The sequence below is a fragment of the Chiloscyllium punctatum genome, chromosome 38, assembly GCF_047496795.1.
Source record: "Chiloscyllium punctatum isolate Juve2018m chromosome 38, sChiPun1.3, whole genome shotgun sequence".
NCBI lineage: Eukaryota > Metazoa > Chordata > Chondrichthyes > Orectolobiformes > Hemiscylliidae > Chiloscyllium > Chiloscyllium punctatum.
The window spans coordinates 44,655,528-44,671,800 of record NC_092776.1 but is presented as its reverse complement, the minus strand read 5'-3'; the positions used below and the strand labels follow the sequence as shown (position 1 = coordinate 44,671,800).

At 53.6% G+C, this 16,273-nt stretch overlaps 1 protein-coding gene across 6 annotated transcripts in view; it reads right to left on the bottom strand.

Annotated features, from left to right (window-relative positions):
- pde6c (phosphodiesterase 6C, cGMP-specific, cone, alpha prime) overlaps positions 1 to 16,273 on the bottom strand; it is a 49,332-nt gene that overhangs the window by 23,008 nt on the left and 10,051 nt on the right. For 5 of the 6 annotated variants that reach the window (XM_072557744.1, XM_072557745.1, XM_072557747.1 and 2 more), the window contains exons 4-8: positions 14,600 to 14,740; positions 14,406 to 14,480; positions 14,247 to 14,311; positions 14,078 to 14,144; positions 10,197 to 10,244 (exon numbers count right to left, since the gene is read on the bottom strand). In XM_072557744.1, coding sequence (XP_072413845.1) covers positions 10,197 to 10,244; positions 14,078 to 14,144; positions 14,247 to 14,311; positions 14,406 to 14,480; positions 14,600 to 14,740 — 396 coding nt within the window. Of the gene's footprint in view, positions 1 to 10,196; positions 10,245 to 12,247; positions 12,300 to 14,077; positions 14,145 to 14,246; positions 14,312 to 14,405; positions 14,481 to 14,599; positions 14,741 to 16,273 lie in introns of those variants that run through there. The other variant, XM_072557750.1, reaches the window with a different exon arrangement.

Here is a 16,273-nt window from a genome sequence, read left to right as displayed (position 1 = left end):
CCCAACCCAGTCCAACACCTCACCCCGCCCCAACCCTGTCCAACACCGCACCCCGCCCCAACCCCGTCCAACACCGCCCCCTGCCCCAATCCCGTCCAACACCGCACCCCGCCCATACCCTGTCCAACACCGGCCCCTGCCCCAACCCTGTCCAACACCGCACCCTGCCCCAACCCTGTCCAACCCTGTCCCCCACCCCACAACCCCGTCCAACACCTCCCATCACCCCCCAACCCCGTCCAACACCGCCCCCCCGCCCCAAACCTGTCCAACACCGCCCCCGCCCCCGCCCCAACCCCATCCAACACTGTGCCCCGTCCAACACCGCCCCCCCCGCCCCAACCCCATCCAACACCGCACCCCGGCCCAACCCTATCCAACACCACACCCCGCCCCAAACCTGTCCAAGACCGCCCCACGCCCCAACCCCATCCAACACCACCCCCCACCCCAACCCCATCCAACACCGCTCCCCGCCCCCAATCCCATCCAACACTGCCACCCATCAAACACCGCCCCCTCCACCAAACCCCGTCCAACACCGCACCCCGACCCAACCCTGTCCAACACCGCCCACCGCTCCAACCCCATCCAACACCGCCCCCCGCCCCAACCCCGTCCAACACCGCACCCTGCCCCAAACCTGTCCAACATCGCCCCAGCCCCAAACCTGTCCAACACTGCCTCCCGCCCCAACCCTGTCCAACACCGCACACCGACCCAACCCTGTCCAACACCGCACTCCGCCCCAAAACAGTCCAATACTGCCCACCCACCCCAAACCTGTCCAACACCGCACCCCGCCCCAAACCAGTCCAACACCGCCCACCCGCCCCAAACCTGTCCAATACCGCCCACCCGCCCCGAACCTGTCCAACACCACACCCCGCCCCAAACCAGTCCAACACCGCCCACCTGTCCCAAACCTGTCCAACACCGCACCCCGCCCCAACGGCGTCCAATACTGCCCCCTGCCCCAACCCTATCCCACACCGCCCCCCGCCCCCAACCCCGTCCAACACTGCCCCCCCGTCCAACACCACCTCCCGCCCCAACCCCATCCAACAGCGCCCCCCGACCCAACCCTGTCCAACACTGCCCCCCCCGTCCAACACCACCTCCCGCCCCAACCCCATCCAACAGCGCCCCCCGACCCAACCTTGTCCAACACCGCCCCGTGCCCCAAACCTGTCCAACACCACACGGTGAATTGATTCAATGCCTTTCCTCTGGGGCTCGGAGTTTTCTGTTAAGTCCACACCCTTTCAGGAGACGAGGCAGCAGCACACCATGTGCGAGCCCCTGCCTCTGCTTCTGGCCCCCCCCGCCCACCCCTCAACCCCGTGCGACACTGCCCCCCAACCCCGTCCAACACTGCCCTCACCCCGCAACCCCGTACAATACCGACCACCACCACCAACCTCGTTCAACGTCGCCCCCCACCCGCCAACCTCATCCAACACTGCCCCGGCCCCCAACCTGTCCAACACCGCCCCCCACCCCGCAACCCCATCCAACATCTCCCTCGGCCCCCCAATCCTGTCCATCACCGCCCCTTTCCCGCAACCCCATCCAACACATCCCCCCGCCCTCCACCCAGTCCAACAGCGCCCCGTCCCCCTAACCCCGTCCAACACCACCCACCACCCCCAACCCTGTCCAACACCGCCCCCTCCCCCCAACCCCGTCCAACACTGCCTCCTTCCCCCAACCCCGTCCAACACCACCCCCAACCCCAACTGCGTCCAACACTGCACCCCGTCCAACACCGCACCCCGCCCTCCAACCCTGTCCAACACCGGCACCCCCCCCAACCCCGTCCAACACTGCCTCCTTCCCCCAACCCCGTCCAACACCACCCCCGACCCCAACTGCGTCCAACACTGCACCCCGTCCAACACCGCACCCCGCCCCAACCCTGTCCAACACCACACCCCGCCCCAACCACATCCAACACCACCCCCTGCCCCAACCCTGTCCAACACCACACCCCGCCCCAACCACATCCAACACCGCACCCCGCCCCAACCCTGTCCAACACCACACCCCGCCCCAACCACATCCAACACCGCCCCCTGCCCCAACCCTGTCCAACACCGCACAACACTGCCCCCCACAACTCCATCCAACACCGTCCCCTGCCCCAATCCAGTCCAACACCGTCCCCCGCCCCAACACCGACCAACACTGTCCCGTGCCCCAACCTCGTCCAACACTGCACCCCGCCCCAACCCTGTCCAACACCGCCCCAAACCCGTCCAACACCGCACCCTGCCCCAAACCTGTCCAACACCGCCCCATGCCCCAACCCCGTCCAACACCGCCCCCTGCCCCAAACCTGTCCAACACCGCCCCATGCCCCAACCCCGTCCAACACCGCCCCCTGCCCCAAACCCATTCAACACCACTTCCCGCCCCCAACCCCATCCAATACTGCCCCCGTTGAACACCGACCCCCAACCCCGTCCAACACCGCCCCCCCGCCCCAACCCCGTCCAACACTGCCCCCCGTCCATCACCGCTTCCTGCCCCAACCCCGTCCAACACCTCCCCCTGCCCCAAACCTGTCCAACACCGCCACCCGCCCCCAACCCTATCCAACACTGTCCCCGTCCAACACTGCCCCCCGCCCCAACCCCATTCAACACCGCACCCCGACCCAAACCTGTCCAACACTGCCCCCCGCCCCAACCCCATTCAACACCGCACCCCGGCCCAAACCTGTCCAACACCGCACCCCGCCCCAAACCTGTCTAACACCGCACCCCGCCCCAACCTCGTCCAACACCAGCCCCCGCCCCAACCCCATCCAACACCGCTTCCCGCCCCAACCCCGTCCAACACTGCCCCCTCCCCCCAACCCCGTCCAACACCGCACCCCGACCCAACCCTGTCAAACACCACCCCCCGCCCCAACCCCGTCCAACACCGACCCTCAATCCCGTCCAATACTGCACCCCCCGTCCAACACTGCCCCCTGCCCCAAACCTATCCAACACCGTCCCCTGCCCCAAACCTGTCCAACACTGCCCCCCGCTCCAACCCCGTCCAACACCGCACCCCAACCCAACCCTGTCCAACACCGCACCCCACCCCAAACCTGTCCAACACCGCCCCCTGTCCCAAACCTGTCCAACCTGGCCCCCTGCCCCAAACCCATCCAACACTGCCCCCCGCCCCAAACCCGTCTAACACCGCACCCCGCTCCAAATCTGTCCAACACTGCCCCCCCGCCCCCAACCGCGTCCAACACTGCCCCCCCCGTCCAACACCGCCCCCAGCCTCAACCCTGTCCAACATCGCACCCCGACCCAAACCCGTCCAACACTGCCCCCCGCCCCAAACCCGTCTAACACCGCCCCCAGCCCCAACCCTGTCCAACACTGCCCCCCATCCCGTAACTCATCCAACACCGCCCCTGCCCCCCAATCCCGTCCAACACCGCCACCCCACCCCACAACCCCACCCAACACCTCCCCTCTCCCCCTAACCCCATCCAACACCACCCCCCACCCCTAACCCTGTCCAACACCACACCCCGCCCCAACCCCATCCAACACCGCCCTCTGCCCCAACCCTGTCCAACACCGACCCCCACCCCAAACCTGTCCAACACTGCTCCCGTCCCAACCCTGTCCAACACTGCCCCATGCCCCCCAAATCTGTCCAACACTGCCCCCCGTCCAACACCGCCCCTCACCCCAAACCTGTCGAACACTGCCCCCCGCACCCCAACCCCGTCCAACACTGTCCCCTGCCCGACCCCATCCAACACCGGCCCCGCTGCCTGCCCCCAACCCAGTCCAACACCGCCATCCGCGCCCCAACCCCGTCCAACACTGCCACCTGCCCCAGTCCCGTCCAACACCGCACCCCGCCCCCCAACCCCGCCCAATACAGCCCCCTGCCCCAACCCCATCCAACACCTCCCCTGCCCCTAACCCCATCCAACACTGCCCCCGCGCCCGAATCCGTCCAACACTGCCACCTCCCCCAACCCGTCCTACACCGCCACCTCCCTCCAAACGCATCCAACACCGCCCACTCCCCAACCCCCTCCAACACCGCCCCCGCACCCCAACCCCATCCAACACCAACCCCTGCCCCCCAACCCTATCCAACACCACCTCCGCCCCCCCAAACCCATCCAACACCGCCTCCAGCCCCCAACCCTGTCCAACACCGCCCCGCCCCCAACCCCGTCTAACACCTCCCCCTGCCCCGAACCCCGTCCGACACCGCCCCCTCCCCGCAACCCTGTCCAACACCGCCCCCCACCCCGCAACCCCAACCAAAACCGCCACCTGCCCCCAACCCCGTCCAACAGCGCCCCCCGTCCCCACCCCCTCCAACACTGCCCCCATCCCGCAAACGTTTCCAACACCACCCCCGCCCTCCAATCCCGTCCAATACTGCCGCCCGCCCCAACCCTGTCCAACACTGCACTGCCCCCTGTCCAACACCGCCCCCCACCCTAACCCCGTCCAACACCGCCCCCACCCTGCCACCCTGTCCAACACCATCCCCCACCCCGCAACCCCGCCCAACACCGCCCTCTCCCCCCAACACTATCCAACACCGCCACCTCCCCACAACCTCGTCCAACATCACCCCCCACCCCGCAACGCCGTCCAAAACCACCCCCCACCCTGCAACCCCGTCCAAAACCGCCACCTGCCCCGAACCCATCCAACAGTGCCCCCCGCTCCCCCACCCCGTCCAACACTGCCCCCACCCCGCAAACCTTTCCAACACCGCCCCCGCCCCCCAATCCCATCTAACACTGCCCTCCACCCCAACCCTGTCCAACACTGCCCCCGTCCAACACCGCCCCCTGCCCCAAACCTGTCCAACACTGCCCCCGCCTCCAAACCTGTCCAACACTGCCCCCTGCCGCAACACTGTCCAACACCGACCCCCACCCAAACCCTGTCCAACACCGCCCCCCTGCCCCCAACCCCGTTCAACACCGCCCCCGCCCCAAACCTGTCCAACACTGCCCCCGCCCTCCAACATAGTCCAACACTGTCCCCCGCCCCCCAACCCTGTCCAATACCTCCTCCTGCCCCCCAAACCTGTCCAATACCTCACCCTGCCCCCAACCCCGTCCATCACCTCCCCTGCCCCCAACCCCATCCAACACTTCCCCCTACCCCCAACCCAGTTCAACACCGCCACCTCCCCCCTAACCGCATCCAACACATGCCTCCTCCCCCCAACCCCCTCCAACACCTCCCCCCAACCCCCAAACCCTTCCAACACCGCCCCCTACACCCAACCCAGTCCAACACCGCCCCCCACCCCACAACCCCGTCCAACACCGCCCACACCCCGCAACCCCGTCCAACACCGCCCCCCACCCCACAACCCCGTCCAACACCGCCCACACCCCGCAACCCTGTCCAAAACCGCCACCTGGCCCCGACCCCGTCCAACAGCGCCCCCCCCGCCCCACCACCCCGTCCAACACTGCCCCCACCCCGCAAACCTTTCCAACACCGTCCCCACACCCCAAACCCGTCCAACACTGCCCACACACCCCAACCCCGTCCAACACTGCCCCCCAACACCGTCCAACAGTGACCCCGCACCCCACCCCGTCCAACACTGCCCACGCCCCCCACCCCATCCAACACCGCCCCGCCCCCCAACCCCGTCCAACACCGCCACCATCCCCTGCCCCCAACACTGTCCAACTCCGCCCCCTCCCCAACCCCATCCATCACTGACCCCCGCCCCAAACCTGTCCAACACTGCCCCCCCGCCCCAACCCCACACAACACTGCCCCCTGCCCCCCCGCCACAACCCTCTCCAAGACTGCCCCCTTCCAACACTGCCCCCACCCCAAACCTGTCCAACACTGCCCCCGCCCCCCAATCCTGTCCAACACTGACCCCGCCCCCAACCCTGTCTAGCACTGCTCCCGTCCAACACCGACCCCCGCCCCAAACCTGTCCAACGCTGCCCCCGCCTCAACCCTATCCAACACTGCCCCCCGCCCCAACACTGTCCAACACCGACCCCCGCCCAAACCCTGTCCAACACCACTCCCTCCTCCCCAACCCCGTCCAACATCACCCCCTGCCCCCCAACCCCGTCCAACACCGCCACCTCACCCCAACCCCGTCCAACACTGCCCCGTCCTCCAACCCCATCCAACACCTCACCCTGCCCCCTCCCCCGCAACCCCGTCCAACACCACCACCAGCCCCCGACCCCATCCAACAGCACCCCCCGCCCCCCAATCCCATCCAACACTGCGCCCTGCCCCAACCCTGTCCAACACTGCCCCCGCCTCCAACCCTGTCCAACACTGCCCCCCGCCCCAACACTGTCTAACACCGCCCCCGCCCCCAACCCCGTCCAACACTACCCCTATCCAACACCGCCACCCTGCCCCAAACCTGTCCAACACTGCCCCCTGCCCCCCAACACAGACTAACACTGCCCCCACTCCCCCAACCCCGTCCAATACCGACCCCTGCCTCCAAATCCGTCCAATACCTTGCCCTGCCCCCAACCCTATCCATCACCTCCCCTGCCCCCAACCCCGACCAACACCTCCCCCTACCCCCAACCCCGTCCAATACCACCACCTCCCCCAACCGCATTCAACACCACCCCTCCCCCCAACCCACTCCAACACCACCCCCGTCCCCCAACTCCATCCAACACCGCTCCAACCCCCCAAACCCATCCAACACTTCCCTCTGCCCCAACCCAGTCCAAGACCGCCCCCGCCCCCCAACCCCGTCCAATACTGCCCCACCCCCCAACCCCGTCTAACACCTCCCCCTGCCCCCAACCCCGTCCAACACCGCCCCCGCCCCCCCAACTCCGTCCAACACCACCCCCTCCTCCACAACCCCGTCCAACAGAGCCCCCTGTCCCCCAACCCCGTCCAACACCGCCCCCTCCCCCACAACCCCGTCCAACACCACTCCCCTGGCCCCCCAACCCTGTCCAACACCGCCCCGCCCCGCAACCCCGTCCAACACCTCACCCTGCCCCCAACCCCCTTCAACACCGTCCCCTTCCCCGCAACCCTGTCCAACACCGCCACCCGCCCCCGACCCCGTCCAACACCACACCCCCTCCCCCAACCCTGTTCAACACAGCTGCCCGCCCCCCCCATACCCATCCAACACCACCCCGGTTTCCAACCCTGTCCAACACTGACCCCGCCCAACACTGTCCAACACCGACCCCCACCCAAACCCTGTCCAACACCGCCCCCCCGCCTCCCAATACCGTCCAACACCAACCCCACCCCCAAACCCTATCCAACACTGCCCCACTTCCCCAACCCTGTCCAATATCGCCCCCCCCCGCCCCCCCGCCCCCCCCACCCCGCAACCCCGTCCAACACCGCCCCCGCCCCCCCAACATCGTCCAACACTACCCTCTGCCCCCCAACCCCGTCCAACACCTCCCCCTCCCCCAACCCTGTCCAACACCGACCCCCACCCCAACCCTGTTCAACACTGTCCCCCAACCCTGTCCAACACCGCCCTATGCCCCGCAACCCCATCCAACACCACCCCCCAACCCAGTCCAACACTGCGCCCCACCCCAACCCCATCCAACTCCGCTCCCGCCCTGCAACCCCATCCAACACTGCTCCCGCCCTGCAACCCTGTCCAACAACGCCCCCTGTCCCCAATCCTGTCCAACACTGCCCCCCGCCCCCAACCCCGTCCAACACCTCCCCCTTCCCCAACCCTGTCCAACACCGCCCCCACCCCCCAAACCCATCCAACACTTCCCTCTGCCCCAACCCAGTCCAACACCTCCCCCCTCCCTGCAACCCCATCCAACACCGCTCCCACCCCACAACCCTCTCCAACACATCCCCCCACCCCGCAACCCTGTTCAACACTGCACCCCATTCACCCCCGCCCCAACCCTGTCCAACACTGCCCCCATTCGCCCCCCTATCACACAACCCCATCCAACACTGCCCTCCCATTCACCCCGCCCCATAACCCCGTCCAAACTGCCCCCCCAATTTATCTCCACCCCATGACCCCATCCAACACTGCCCTCCCATTCACACCCCGCCCCAACGCCGTCCAACACTGCCCCCATCCATCCCCTGCCCCCAGCCCTGTCCAACACTGCCCCCCAAACCACACCCCTGCTCCAACACCATTGAATGCCACCCCTCCTGCCCCCATCCACCACCCCACACCCTGTCCAACACCGCCCTCCACCCCCAACCACATCCAACACTGCCCGTACTCCCTCATCCTCTCCCACCCCCCCAACCTTGTCCAACACCACCCCCCCGTCCACTTCCCCAACCCTGTCCAACACCGTCCCCCCAGCTCCCATGTGGGAAGGCATATTTAGAATTTCTACTCAAAATGGGACTGCTTAATTTTGTACTTAGGCTGATTTTGAAACTAATTTATCTATATCTATGTTATCCGTTACTCTCACCATTTTGAAGATTTATACTATCTTTACAGTCATTGTACTTCTTTCTACTCTTAAATAAATTTTGTACCTCCACAGAGTTTGATCTGTGTATAATGTATTAAAGATATTTGCTGATGACACCAAAATTGGAGGTGTAGCGGACAACGAAGGGGGTTATCTCAGATTACAACAGGATCTTGACCAGATGGGCCAATGGGCTGAGAAGTGGCAGATGGAGTTTAATTCAGATAAATGCGAGATGCTGCATTTTGGGAAAGCAAATCTTAGCAGGACTTATAAACTTAATGGTAAGGTCCTAGGGAGTGTTGCTGAACAAAGAGACCTTGGAGTGGAGGTTCATAGCTCCTTGAAAGTGGAGTCACAGGTAGATTGGATAGTGAAGAAGGCGTTTGGTATGCTTTCCTTTATTGGTCAGAGTATTGGGAGTACAGGAGTTGGGAGGTCATGTTGCGGCTGTACAGGACATTGGTTAGGCCACTGTTGGAATATTGCGAGCAATTCTGGTCTCCTTCCTATTAGAAAGATGTTGTGAAACTTGAAAGGGTTCAGAAAAGATTTACAAGGATGTTGCCAGGGTTGGAGGATCTGAGCTACAGGGAGAGGCTGAACAGGCTGGGGCTGTTTTCCCTGGAAGGTGACCTTATAGAGGTTTACAAAATTATGAGGGGCATGGATAGGGTAAATAGACAATGTCTTTTCCCTGGGGTTGGGGAGTCCATAACTAGAGGGAAAAAGTTTAGGGTGAGAGGGGAAAGATATAAAAGAGACCTACGGGGCAACTTTTTCAAACAGAGGGTGGTACGTGTATGGAATGAGCTGCCAGAGGAAGTGGTGGAGGCTGGTACAAATGCAACATTTAAGAGGCATTTGGATGGGTATATGAATAGGAAGGGTTTGGAGGGATATGGGCCGGGTGCTGGCAGGTGGGACTAGATTGGGTTGGGATATCTGGTCGGCATGGACGGTTGGACCGAAGGGTCTGTTTCCGTGCTGTATATCTCTATGACTCTATAAATGGTATTTGAATGTTCTGTGCTTTCCTGCTAAGAGCTTGAAACAAGTCTTTGAGCTGAAAACAAATTAGTATCAACCTTTCAATGGCAGAATGCAAATTTTGAGTTGAAAGCAAACATTCACCGATTTGTTGTGACAACTGTAAACTATTTCTGTGGGCTTGGTTGAAAGATTATGGGTTGAAGCTTCACTTCCAGAGTTGAATATGCAATCTAAACTAGCATATCAATAATGAATTACTACACTGTCAAAGTGGCGTCCTTCTGTGAGGATGGTTAAAAAAACAGGTCCGCCTGGTGGTTAGGGTAAACCTGAAATATTCCAAGGCATTATCAGTTCAACAGCGGAGAACTGACCCACTCTACTGGCTGATACACCTATTTCAACCTACATCAGTACATTATACCTCAAACGTAATCCTTGTCTTCTTACAAATACTTATTGATCGCTTGTGTGTTTCCCGAGATTAAATGATTTAAATAACAAACTGAGCATGAATTGTACTTTTTTTCTCTGGGATTAGTCTGGCCTAATAGCTATTTGCCTGAGCATATATAACTTCCATTACACCTCAAAGTAATTCACTGTATGTGGAACACTTGGACCCAGTACTGTGAGACAAACAAGATCTTATCAATGGAATTTTTAAAATTATTTAATTTAATTTCTTTAAACAAACTGACATTGACTTTAATGACATCTGTGTAAATGCACAGAACAAATATATTCCTACACTTACTTGAAAAGTGAAGAATTCATCAGCTGGTGCGTTCATCATATTACAGATCTGCCAAAGTTCAGATTAATGACAATTAAGTCATGGCTCATATGATGCTGAGTAAAAAATAACAGGCATTTTTGTTGCAAGGTTAATATCTTAAAGTAATATTTTCTGAAAGTATAGTCACTTTGATAAACCTAACAATCTTTTTTCTGAATCTGTGAGAAAAATATAATTGTATCATAGAGCAGGGCAATTGTGACAACCCTTCCCTCCTTCCCCCAAACCAAAAAGGAGACGGGGTAAGTCAAGAGATGAAGGGCTGATTGGTCTCATTCACTTGCTAGTAAGTGATTATTCATTAACACAGGACAAAATTAATTCATGCCTTTCCAAGCTTGTCTGTCAATTCATATTTCTAAAAGGTAGGCCATGCTGACCAAATATATAAAGTTAACTGAAGAAATAACACAGGATAAAGGAAGAACAGTAAAGTGTTTCATATGGAATTTGACCAAGTATTCGTGAGTTACCAATTAAGAGACTGAGAACAAAGATGAATTCATCCAGCAGTAGCTACATGGCTAAAGAAAGCATTGATGGCATTGATGAAAAGTAAACAAAGTTTTCAGATAAAAGTGTTTTTAGATAGTAAATATGTCGGGAGTAATATACTGTGGTATATTCAGTATAGCTCTGAGCAGAAGTTGAATGAACACCCCGTTGATCAAAACAGCACAACCTACAGCATCCATTTATAACTTTTGCTCTGCAGCAGTTGTACCTAGATGGTCTTTGAGAGATACTGGAACTATAGGCACTGATAATTTGGAGATGCCGGTATTGGACTGGGATGTACAAAGTTAAAAATCACACAACACTAGGATATAGTCCAAAAGGTTTAATTGGAAGCACTAGTTTTCAGAGCTCTGCTCCTTCATCAGGTGGTTGTGGAGGACACAATTGTAAGATACAGAATTTATAGCAAGCGTTTACAGTGTGATGTAACTGAAATTATACATTGAAAAATACCTTTATTGTTTGTTAAGTCTCTCGTCTGTAAGAATGACCATGTTAGTTTCACTTCTTTCACTTTGTGATTTACAAATGAAGGAAGTGAAACTATCATGGTCATTCTAATAGATGAGAGACTTGACAAACAACTAAGGTATTTTTCTATGTATAATTTCAGTTATATCACACTGTTAACTTTTGCTACAAATTCTGTGTCTTACAATTGTGTCCTCCACAACCACCTGATGAAGAAGCAGAGCTCTGAAAACTAGTGCTTCCAATTAAACCTGTTGGACTATAACCTGGTGTTGAGTGATTTTTAACTTTATAGGCACTGAGCCCATGTACGTGTGCAGACCACATCGGATCAATGCTTTTGCTACTGTTGCAGCCTTTAGAGAAAAAAAGTTTACATCAGCCTGAGCTCTTTTCAGTTCAAATAATGGCTCGAAAGAAAATCTTCTGACTCACTGCAACCTACATGGTCCCTCCTTTATACTTTTAATCTTCATTGGAGGAAATAAAGTGGATTTTGTTTCCAGTTGATGTTAGGTTTACAAACAACAAATGTTCATGTTAGCTTCTTCTTACCAATGGAAAAGATAACACACAGAGGATTTGTTGAATATTTTTACATTTGATTGTGGTGCTATCCAATCACTACTCATACTAACTACATTCAAACTGAATAGTCAACTTTTGTTTTAAAATCAAAGGACTGCTGTTTTATGGGCAATGCTATATGGATAGTTGTTTCTGTGATAAGGTGATACATTGTAAACCCAGGGTCCTCTGCCTTAAAATGGTGCATGTGGATTTATTCTGGAATTACCCAGAAATTAGAAACTCATTCTCAGCAGCGCAATCACAATGTGAAAATTTCCTCACACAGAAATAAGGAAAGATTTCCTGAAATCTTGCAGCTAGCAAGAGGAAGTCAGAAACCAGATCAAAGGAAATAATTTAGCTCAGGAAAAAATAATCAGAGAATAAATGGAAGAAAATACTAAAATATCTTACAAAGAAAATAATACAAATTGCAAACAGATGTTTACCACATGTTTGATGACACCGGAAATAGAACCTATTCGCAATGATCTTCCCAATTCTTTTGAGACTGGCCAATGTGGATTTTAGTTTAACTTTCAGTAGCTGTTGAAATTTGGAAGCTGCAATACATTTATTTCCTGTTACAGCAAAACACTTGAGCTCTCTCTCTCTCTGTCTCTGTCCCTCAGAGTTTCCTCTTGATGTTCTTCTAGACTGAAGAATTATATATGAGAAAATCTATTTACTGAGTTTGCCTTTGCCAAGGATGTATTTATAGGATGCTACTACATTGGGACAGTTACAGTTTTGTAGTTAAATAGTCTATTATTCTGTCAAATTTTCCAATTGAGTTAAGTTATTCCAATTCTTCTTTCTTTTATTGTATTTTAACTATAGTGTATGAATAAAGTGTGTTTTGCTTCAAGCCTCGAATTACATCTGGAATGCAACGCTAACATTTACCCTTCAAAAAATGAAATGTTAGGTTCGAGGCTATCTCATTGATATGTTTTGAGAGGGTTTGGTCTGGTCCATAATAACACCCTTCCACACTGCAAGGCTCTATGATTCAAACCAGGAAGGACCAAGGGAAGGATGTTGGAAGTTTTGAAAGGTGAGAAAGAGTAGCATTAGAAGACAGAAGGATTGAGAGTGTGGAAGGAATTTGTGGTGCCAAAAACCCAACTGATAGCAATTAAGAGAGAGGCAGACAGAGAGAACAATTAGCACAACTGAGAGTATGGACCAATGATTTGGGTGACCACCAGGGAGGGAGTTTAAGGATTTGGGCATAGCAAGTATGACCACTGAGTCAGGGGAGACTGGCCCACCCTTGTACAGAACACTGGAGGCAAAGGAGAGGGGAGATTGAAGACAGCCAAGTGTCAGACGTGAATAGTATTGGAATGATGGGCCAGGAAGGAGCTTGGATGGTGCAGCATTTAGGGAGGGGGCAGCACAGAGAAAGCCCATTTTAAATCAACACAGGAGGCTGGAACTGCAGGGAGCTCCAAAAGGAAAATGGGTCAAATTTACAACAGCAGTATGCCAAGCCAAGGGAAGGGAGGGTGGACAGGTTGGTGAAGGAAGAGTCCACATCATAGAAAAAAAGCCAGAATGTTGGCTTTGGATGGTGCCTTCCACAGTATAAATTAATATGAGTGGGCTGAAAAAATTTCAGTCAAGATTAGAGTGGTGCTGGAAAAGCACAGCTGGTCAGGCAGAATCCGAGGAGTAGGAAAATCGACGCTTCGGGCAAACGCCCTTCATCAAGAAGCCCTCCTGATGAAGGGCTTTTGCCCAAAACATCGATTTTCCTGCTCCTCAGATGCTGCCTGACCTACTGTGCTTTTCTAGCACCATTCTAATCTTGACTCTAATCTCCAGCATCTGCAATACCCACTTCTGCTCTGAGTCCAACATGGTAAAACAGTTCACTCACAGGAAACATTCTGTTTCCGTACTGTAGGGATTCTAAGAAGTCAACTTATTTCTTTATTTGGTATGCTAATTATGAAATATTAATTAATGCATATGATTCTGGTTGTAAAATAGACTAAAATTTAAAGCACTGTTAAGCATCCACAATGATACATCATTGCTATTTTAATCCTGCCATTGTATGAACATTTTGCTGTCTTGCAGTTTTTAAATGATACTACAATGATAAATGTTCTCTTTACAGAGTAATGCAAGCCACTTCTACACAATGAGATGATATATTGATTGTGAATGCCAATGGCTGCTGCCGTGAACATTAACCCATGGAGTGGTGATAGAAAAGGAAAGTAAACAATACCAACAAAGCGAATCATTGTTGTTAAAAATTAACTTACAAAGCCATTTTCAGCAACATACGTTGGCAGCCCACTTACAAGGGACCAATGATCTGCAGGAGGTGACCTACAAGTACAAAATGAATTAAAAATGATGATTTCTTGGTATGATTTTGTCCTATCTATTAAAATATGCTTTACTGCTTTGCAAAATCCTGGTTGTACTTACGGGATGACTTTGATTTCCTCTTTCCCCACCAACAAGTAGTCAATGATCTTATAAAAGTGGATTTCCTACATGGTTTGAGAGATAGTTGTTTGTTAGTGGTACATTAACACATGACATGTTTTGGGGACTGAACATGAACTGGTGTGTGTATAAACTTACTCTGCCGTCTGGGGTCTTCGGGCCTTTGTAAGGAGGGACCTCACCCATCTTGATTGGCCATTCGTCAAAGAACTCCTAGGATTGCATTGCATTGTATTTGTTTCGTTAAACAATATGTTATCATCCATTTAATTGTGGCTGACATTTTAAAATAATAAACTAGAAGTGAAAAGATGCATCATTGTAACAGTTACCTTTTGCTTAGTCATGTCCAGAAGAGCAACTGAGTATCTTTCGACATTTAAATAAACGCGAACTGTGTATAGAGCTTTGTGAAATTGACGTTCAATGTCTGTAAGTTCTTCAAATACCTTGTTGGCAGACCACAGAAGGATCTGTTGATGGGATACAAACAGATATTTACAGAACCGTGAGTACAAGGTATTTTGTCACTCCAAATCTGATAATTATGTCTTTCGCTTCTTTATGCTTTCATAGAGTATGGGCAAAGCCAGCATTTGTTGCTCATCCGCATTTACCTTTGAGAAGGTGTTAGTGAGTCACTCTACTGAATCACTACAGTCCATGTCATGTTTGTACAACCACTGTGCTGTTAGGAAGCGTTCACACGGTAACTATTGATTAAGGTATTCAGAGTGTTACAGTGCACAGACAAGCCTATTTAGTGAGGACTTTGAGCTTGCCTGTTCGGTGTAAAGCATAATTTAATGGATACTGGGGAAGCAAGAATATGTTGTATACAGGAACAGGAGTGGACTTGTGCTCTGCCATTCCATTAGATGATAACTGATTTGCATCTCATTTCCATTTTCCTGCCTTTATTCCATACCCTCTGAGAATCTTACCCCACAAAAGATTACGATCTCAGTCATGTCTTTTTCAACTGGTCCAATTAGAATAAGCTTATCAGCTATTGAAAGGTGATGATACTAGTCTCATTGCTATGCTCTCTTTGATATATAATATTTTGCAATGTCTTTCCATCTCAGGTACCTGCTTTGTCAGCTTTTGGATCATTTATAGGTTAGGGATTGGAGGTATCTAACTGGATGAGAAGAGCAACTCATTCACTTGGTATATTTCTCCATCTCTGGGTATAGCCTGTTCACATTCATAGGATTCAAAAATTTAATACTCCACAATACCTGTTTATTGTGGAGCATCCTGTATTCTGTCATGTGTGGATCTCTACCACAATGAATGAGCTAGCTATTGGAGAATGGTGTAGGATGCAATTACCACCGTATTATGATTTTGCATGCAGCAAAAGACAATCTTGAGTCTATTTGGTGGAAGACACAAGGAGAATCCATGCTGGATGTCAATTTATAAGGCTATCTGGATGCTGCATTGGATATCAACTTTAGCCTGAACAGTCCTTTGGGATTATCTTGAGAAACTGCAGGGAACCTGGGCTTTCTTTTCTTCCTTCACTGATAAAACCCTAATGTGGTTATGTTTATAGTGTACAATTATGAATGGTTTATGATTAGGAGAAAGTGAGGACTGCAGATGCTGGAGATCAGAGTCGAAAACTGCAGCGCTGGAAAAGCACAGCAGAATCAATGTTTCAGGCATAAGCCCTTCATCAGGAAACGTTGATTCTCCTGGTCCTCGGATGCAGCCTGATCTGCTGTGCTTTTCCAGTGCCACATATTTTGAGCTGGTTTATGAGTGACTCCAACCCAAATGAAATTCCTGCACCAACTGAGGTTATCATGAAGGCCCCACCTTCTCAACCTTACCCCCTTACCTAAGGCATTGGTGACCCTCAGGTTAAACCACCATCAGTCATCTCTCTAATGAGAAAGCAATCCTATGGCCCTGTAGGACCACGGCGAATCTATCTTACCTTTATAAGCTTTGTGTGTAAATAGTTTTCTTTTGTAGCTCAGATTCACACATTC